This window comes from Kryptolebias marmoratus, linkage group LG23, assembly GCF_001649575.2.
Source record: "Kryptolebias marmoratus isolate JLee-2015 linkage group LG23, ASM164957v2, whole genome shotgun sequence".
In the NCBI taxonomy this organism is placed as follows: domain Eukaryota; kingdom Metazoa; phylum Chordata; class Actinopteri; order Cyprinodontiformes; family Rivulidae; genus Kryptolebias; species Kryptolebias marmoratus.
In genome coordinates, this window is record NC_051452.1 from 12,803,615 (window position 1) to 12,811,771 (window position 8,157).

The window sequence follows — 8,157 nt, forward strand, 5'->3', positions numbered from 1 at the left end:
CTTCTCTGATTGGAGTTTCAGAACTTCCAGGAGGATGGAGGTCTTTCTCTCTGAGAGGTTTATGGTCCAGACTGAAGGAGCTGACTGGAAAACTGGCAGTAATGATGGAAGGAGACTCAGATATGTTTCAGTTTGATAGATGTACAAGTCCAAATGGAAATCACACCACTTCATTTTAAGAGGTAATCCCATATATCTGCAGACTGATGATAACAGCTCCAGCATCTTCTCTCCTGTCAGCTGTTGTCTCTCTGCTGCGGCACTAATCAGATCTATGAGTAGTCTGGTTTCATCTGAGGGTTTTGTGAACTGAGGTACGATGCTATAAGCATAAAAGAAATGGAACCAGTATATTTTTTAACAAATAGGAACAATCAAGGTTAATGTGAGTGTTGAAAACTATTATTATTAAAATATGTATATATACCTGAGCTGTGAGATATAAGGCAGACACTGTAGGAAACTCCTCACTTCACTCTCTTCATGTGAGCAGCCTGTCAGCTTCACTTGTTTCTTCTCTGATTGGAGTTTCAGAACTTCCAGGAGGATGGAGGTCTTTCTCTCTGAGAGGTTTATGGTCCAGACTGAAGGAGCTGACTGGAAAACTGACTGTAATGATGGAAGGAGACTCAGACCTGTTTTAGTCTCACAGTCCTTCATCTGGGAGAACAGATCCAGCAGGAAATCACTCTGATATCTATCATCCATGTATCTTTCATCCAAAGGGAATGTTTTATATCTGCAGACTGATGATAACAGCTCCAGCATCTTCTCTCCTGTCTGCTGTTCTCTCTCTGCTGCTGCACAGAACAGATCCACTAAGAACCTGATTTGTTCATGAAGTTTTGTTCGATCACATTTTAACCTAGAACAAGAAGAAGGAAACAATGATCATGTGATCTCAGCAACATAAATATAACCATATACTACTGATGAACTCCAACTTGTAAAAGAGAGGCCTCATTTAGATTTTAACCAAGACAACACAGACAGATGTTCAGACAGACAGATTCTAAGGATGTAAAAGTTTGTGGCCCCATGCCTACAGGTCCTAAGATGTGACCAAGTCAAGTGAAGTCAAATTTATTTATATAGCACCTTTCAGTAACCAGGCGGTTCAAAGAGCTTTACAGCATGATAAAACAAAGATACAGAGTCATCATGAAATCATAAAAAGCTAAACTAAATTTATCTAAAACATGAGCTAAGATAATCTAAATAAAATAAATGAGCAAAAGTAACATAAACACATGAAAAACTAAGTTAGGAAACTAAGTCATAAAAAAATAAACTGAGGATAACCAAACTAAGATATAAGCTAACATACACTAAACTACGAATTAAGAACCTCAGCTGAACAGACAGATAAACTATACCTTTGCTAATACTAATTCAGCTAAAGTTTCAGCTAATTCAACTATACTAATGACCAGTATCGATTACACTGGCAGACATCCAACACAGAGTCTCAGGTATGAAGAGCTGGACTGCATCAGGGCCTGTCATGATGCACACCTAATGAAACCTAAGAAATGAACTGCTCTCCATGAACGCCTAGCAGCCAAAATGATCTACCAGCTAATGGAAGGGAGCCTCATTGGTTGACCCAAGGCTTGGACAGTCCTATTCTAGAAAGACCCCAGAAAGGCGAAATCCCATCTAGCTACTGGCTATTCACTTGCCTCATAAAACATCAAATCTCCTATCAGGCATTATAGCAGCTAAAATAAATCGGCACCTGAGGAAGAGAATCAGCACCAACACTAGAGGAGCCAAGTGTTGACAAAACTATTGCTTGACACTGTTACACCAGACACACAAACCTGTGCACAGCACTGGACTTAATTAGGAATAAGAAGAACTTTATTTATCCTGCATTGGGGAAATTATCACATTTCAGCAGTGAACCATACCAGAGACAGAAAAAAACAAAAAAACAAAAGAATTAGGAAAGTGAGGAACTGTAAATAGTCCAGGGTCGAGGTGGCTCTCCAACCCAGACTGTTCAGCCTCTTCCTGTCTCTCTGTATGTAGCCACTCCATCAGCAGACCAAAGCATTAAACACTACACTGGTTTGCTTGATTTTGTGTTAATAGTTGCGATCGCAACATTGCGAAATCCCGGAGGGTCTGTTTTCTTCTTCTTTTGGATGTTCCTGTTTCAAGGGTCACCACAGCGAGTCATCCTCCTCCATCTAACTCTGTCTTCTGTGTCCTCTGTCGTCACTCCAACTACCTCCATGTCCTCTCTAACTGCATCTTCTCTTTGTCTCTTCCCTGGCAGCTGCATCTCTAACCTTCTACCAATATACCAACTGTCCCTCCTCTGCACATGTCCAAACCATCTCAGTTTGGCCTCTAACTTTTTCTCCCAGTCGTTCAACCTGTGCTGTACCTCTGAAGACCTCATTTCTAATCCTGTCCATCCTTGTCCCTCCCAAGGAGAACCTCAACATCTTCAGCTCTGCCACTTCCAGTTCTGTCTCCTGTCTTTTTGTCAGTCCCACTGTCTCCAAACCTGACAACGTAGCTGCTCTCACCACTGTCTGTAAACCTTTTCTTGGACCGTTGCTGCCATCCTTTTGTCACAAATCACTCCTGAAACTTTCTCCGTCTTGCCTGGACTCTCATCTTCACCTCTTTACACTTTTATTTTGAAGAAAATAAATTTTGTTTATTTTTAAGAAAATTGCTTTGTAGTGATGCTAACTTGACACTGACAAAGTAAGACAGAGGCAGATTGTAAAAAAGGCCAATTTGTATTATGACAACAATAAAAGCATAACACATCCAAAGGGGTGAATACATTTTATAGGCACAGTAGCAGGGCACTACATGCATATAAGACTGTCTGGCTAGAGGGGGGTCAGCCTCTCCTGGTCCCACCTTGATTGTGCTGTTGATTGAATGAAAGTACCATAAATCATTTCTATTTACCTTAGTGAGCTGATGTACGGCAAAGCTTCAAACAGGAACTCACAAACATTTTGGTAATCAGGACTTGTGGTGTTCCAGTAGAGACAGACATTAGCCATTTTCATCCTCTGCATGACTTTTACAGCTTTTCCAAACAGCTGTTTTTCACACACAGCTGGAAGGTGCAACTGGTTTTCATCAAGATGCAGTAAGGTTTCATATTCCATCTGTCCTTCACTGAAGAGAGAAATCCTCCATAGCTGCTGTAACAGAGGGTCACGCCTATAATAAAAAAAATAATAATAAAGCTTTATTTTATTACTAATTAATTATTCTCAGCATGTGTTGTAAACTTTAGAATTAATGTGAAAATAAAAAAAGATGTTGGCACATACATCTGAACATTTTCAAGGCATCCAAACAGTGATCTCATTCCTTGTTCAGCTACTGTCACATCATGAAGGTTCAGACAGATTTTTCTTTCCTTTGACTGAGAAACCACAAAGGCCACAGCACAGCAGGAGTAAGGATCCATTTTCTCTCCACTGAGGTCAAGACAATAGTTCAGTTTGTCCAGGAGGTAAATGGAGGCTTCAGGACTCTGGGACTCAAACAAGCACTGACATAAAAACAATATGTCGATATAACAATCACTGTCATCAGAATCAGCCTGAGGGAAAAATGTGGTTATCATCTCCTTAAAGAACCATTCAGATGTTTTCTTCATCTCCTCAGCTGGAATCAGACAACTCATCAAAGTGGGCGGCTTCTCATTCAGTAATCGACAGATGAAGGGGATCAGATGTTTCATCTCCTCAGTGAGGCATTGCTGAAAAACAGACCTGATTTTATCAGGATTCTTCAAAAGCCACAGAGCTGCAAAAAACTCCTGCATTGTGTAATGGAGAAATGCATATGTAGTTGTTGTTTCAGTTGGAGCAACTTTGACATGAAGTTGTTTCAGGATGGAAAGGACGCATGTGTCTTCACAGGACATGTTCTCCAGGTTCACAGATTTTCTTTGAGTTGCATTAAAAGCAGCTTCAGCAACAGACAGGATGCCTTTACTTTTGGTTTTAATGAATGAGTTCAGATTCTTGGTTTTTGTTTTGTTGCTGTTCATGTGAAGGCAAAACCGAACAACATTGATGTATATTTCACTTATTGTTTTTGGCTGTAGCGAGTCTTCTGATGAAAAGTTGGCAGCCACCATCAGTGCATACATTGGAACATGACAAAGAGTTAACAACTCCAAGTTACTCAGAACTTTCTGATGCTCTTCACCCAGTGTTGTAGACAAATATCCTCTAATCGCCTGCTCACTGAAGCCGTTCACATCCACTCGAAGACAGTCCTCAAGAAAAAACTCTTCCTCATCATCTGGTCTACAGGTTATGATGATTTTTGCATCAGGTAGGAGGTCTTTCTCTACAAGTTTCTTCACCACTGATGAAGAGAGATCTGTGATTCCATCAAAAATGATTGTAACATTTTCAGAGTTCCTCTTGATATCCTGTAAGACCTCATCTTTGTCTTCTTCTGGTTCACTGTACTCATTGAAAAGAAAATCCTCCAAACTCATGGTGGTTAAGATGTTGGTTGTTTCTCTCATATCAAAGTAAAACATGTAATCCAGCTCCTTGTTGTCATTTTCTGACCAGAGTCTCAACATTTCATGAGTCAGTGCTGTTTTCCCAATTCCAGGCTTCCCAACTAAGAGCATGTTTTTACCAGTTTTCAGCAGGTCAGTGGGAGAGATTTCTGATTTATCCTCTGGAACGTAAGTTCTTAACTTTTTCGGACGACTCATCCGGCTTTTCTTGTTCTTCAATTTCTTTATTTTGGATGTAGAAATCTTGCCTTTAGTACACAATACCAGTGGAGTGTACGACAGATCAGGCCTCTTGTTTTCTTCAAAAATATTTTTACTTGTCATCCAAAACTCATTAGAAAGTTTTTGTGCCTTTAATTTCAACTTCTTCTGGTATCTGTGGCATGACTTTGGTCCTATAATAATAATAAAAAAACAGCAAGAAAATATTTTAAATACACTGACTTTGGTTCTGTTGCACAAACTAAGAAAATATTAGATATGTTTGATACAAAAACAAAATGAAACATTGGTAATGATTCAGGGCCTCAGAGATATTTAATAATAATTTGACACATTTTAAACAGAATACATTAAAAAAGGAATACCTTGTAAGTAATTTAGATCCATTTCAGCATCTTCTTTGAAAGAAAAGCAGCTGATCCAGTGGTGCAGGTCAAACTTTATACTTTCAGCTGAACCTCCCCTTTTGTTGTTGAGAGGAAGAGGTGATCTCTCGAAGGCTCTCTTCCTCGTTGTGTCAATAATCCTGAGTAACTTGTAGCAGGCTGCTTCCCCTTTTTTAATAACTGAGTCCAGTATCGCTCTGGTTTCATCATAATCATCTTTCTCTGTCTTTATTTTACTGACCTCTTCATCAGTGAGAACCTTTTCCTGATACAAGTTCTCAAGAATCACAGAAAGATTTCTTAATTCTCCAACAAGGTGAGGTCTGGCATCCCTAATATAATCCAAGGCAGACCGTGATGTACAAGCCATGACTCCTTATTTCTGAGTGTTCTGCAGTCAAACCCAACTTCACTATCTGAAAAACAAGTACAAATTAGCTAAACAATATCTTGAGGTTTATGATGTGCCGTTTGTGAAGTTACAGTAAAAAATTAACAGTAAAATTTTGGTTTATTTAGCCTTTCAAAAGAAAAAAATAGGGATTTGTTTTTAAAAGTCATATTTTCACCATTTCATTCATATATTTATAAATGTCATAGTTCCAAACTAAATATTTAACTTGCAAGTTAAATATTTAGCTCCACACTAAATATTTAATTTCCAAACTAAACATTTAATTTCCAAAGTAAATATTTAAATTGCTAACTAAATGTTTAGGTCTGAGCTAAATATTTAGTTTGCTACTTAAATATTTAGCTTTCAAACTAAATATTTTGGTATTAACGTATGCAAATTCCTTGCTGAAAAGTCATGGACAGGAGGACATATAGAGAAAAGAAGCAAAGAGCACATACAGAAAACAGATTGTGTGTAAATGTGTAATCTTACCATTTTAGAAGTTCCACTGATAGTCCGTCAGCTTACAAAGGAGAGTGGAGACATGTGGGTTCACTGCTGCCTCTTTCTTTTGCACCAGTCGTCCTGTTGTTTTTGATTTTACTGTTGCTTTTGCAGCTTTTGTTCACACTGATCTAAAAAATAAAAAAGGGTTAGAATGGTACAAAATGGATTGTGCTTCATCTGTCCAGAGTAGTAGAACAGTTTCACACCAATTTTTAATCAATGGGTCACATGACCTGGAAGCCATTTTTACAAAAATGATCAATTTTGATAAAAATTATATCTAAAAAATAAAAAAGGGGTTAGAATGGGATAAAATAAATTGTGCCTCATTTATATAATTTCGTAGCATGATTTACTAGACGTTGCTAACTCCGCGGAGCGGGAATATCCAATATACAACTTCAAACTAACTTCACCGCAGTATTTAGCTCGGATTTAGTGTGGAGCTAAATATTTAGCTTGCTAACTAAATATTTAATTTGCAAGTTAAATATTTAGTCTAGAACTATGACATTTAAAAATTTATGAATAACATGGTGAAAATATGGCTTTGGAAAAAAAAAAAAACCTTTTTTTTTTCTTATGAAAGGCTAAATAAACCAAAATATTGCTGTTAATCTTTGACTGTGTAACTTCACAAACGGCACCCCATACATTTGTCCAAATCTTTTTTACGTTCAGAAATCTTACTAACTATAGTATACAGTATTAATTTACTTTGGACATATTTTTTGGCATCATTTGTGTAAAATTGATAAAGTGATTTTTCAGTTTGTATGTTTTTAAACTAAAATGTAACAAAATAATCAAGCATAACAGATACTCTTTTTTTTTTCTTTCTTAAATTTAACATACCGTACTTATCGGCTCAAAATCTCCAATGATAAACTCCATGAACTGTTCAGCCCATATAACCCAAGAAACAAGGAAACAGTAAAATAAAATAAAATAAAATAAAAATAACCAACCCATGACATCAATGTTGCACTAGAATTAAAATTTGAATGTCTGAACTGGAATATTGTTCAATCTTACACACTCCATCTACTTATTTGATGACCACCCACTGAGGCAGCGGGACCTCTTCGTTTTCTGTCATCTGCAAATAACCTGAGTAACATGTTAAATGATAAATAAAATGGTTAATGATCTGCACTTGTATAGCACTTTATCAAGTCCAACAACTCCAAAGCACTTCACACTACAATTAGTCTTTCACTTATTCCAACTTGTTCTAGAATTGCACCGCTCAAGATGGCTGCTTGTTGGAGCAGCTCTGTTACTTATTCTGAGATATTGCTTTTGAAAACTTTATTCCTCTTTTTTTTCATCCATCCATCCATCCATCCATCCATCCATCCATCCATCCATCCATCCATCCATCCATCCATTCTCTTCCGCTTATCCGGGTTCGGGTCACGGGGGTAGCAGCCTAAGCATGGAGACCCAGACTTCCCTCTCCCCAGCCACTTGGGCCAGCTCCTCCGGGGGAATGCCAAGGCGTTCCCAGGCCAGCCGAGAAACATAGTCCCTCCAGCGTGTCCTGGGTCTTCCTCTGGGCCTCCTCCTGGTGGGCCGTGCCCGGAACACGTCCCCAGGGAGGCGTCCAGGAGGCATCCTAACCAGATGCCCGAGCCACCTCAACTGGCTCCTCTCGACGTGGAGGAGCAGCGGTTCTACTCTGAGTCCCTCCCGGATGACCGAGCTTCTCACCCTATCTCTAAGGGAGAGCCCAGACACCCTGCGGAGGACACTCATTTCAGCCGCTTGTATTCGCGATCTCGTACTTTCGGTCACTACCCAAAGCTCGTGACCATAGATGAGGGTAGGAACGTGGATCAACCGGTAAATCGAGAGCTTCGCTTTTTGACTCAGCTCTCTCTTCACCATGACAGATCGGTACAGCGTCCGCTTCACTGCAGACGTTGCACCAATCTGTCTGTCGATCTCCCGCTCCATTTTTCCCTCATTCATGAACAAGACCCCGAGATACTTAAACTCCTCCACTTGGGGCAGGACATCCTACCCGACCCGGAGAAGGCACTCTACCCTTTTCCGGCTCAAGACCATGGCCTCGGACTTGGAGGCACTGATCCTCATCCCGGCCGTTTCACACT

The 8,157-nt window shown here is 39.4% G+C and overlaps 2 protein-coding genes across 2 annotated transcripts in view; both read right to left on the bottom strand.

The window, feature by feature from the left end:
* LOC108244131 (NLR family CARD domain-containing protein 3) overlaps window positions 1-8,157 on the bottom strand; it is a 1,204,881-nt gene that overhangs the window by 1,178,048 nt on the left and 18,676 nt on the right. The window lies entirely within an intron of this gene.
* Window positions 1-8,157, bottom strand: part of LOC108248495 (protein NLRC5) — a 16,573-nt gene that overhangs the window by 6,085 nt on the left and 2,331 nt on the right. Inside the window, exons 2-6 of the mRNA XM_037973805.1 lie at window positions 6,026-6,168; window positions 5,116-5,552; window positions 3,312-4,923; window positions 2,938-3,198; window positions 428-865 (exon numbers count right to left, since the gene is read on the bottom strand). Coding sequence (XP_037829733.1) covers window positions 428-865; window positions 2,938-3,198; window positions 3,312-4,923; window positions 5,116-5,506 — 2,702 coding nt within the window. The 5' untranslated portion in view covers window positions 5,507-5,552; window positions 6,026-6,168. The remainder of the gene's footprint in view (window positions 1-427; window positions 866-2,937; window positions 3,199-3,311; window positions 4,924-5,115; window positions 5,553-6,025; window positions 6,169-8,157) is intronic.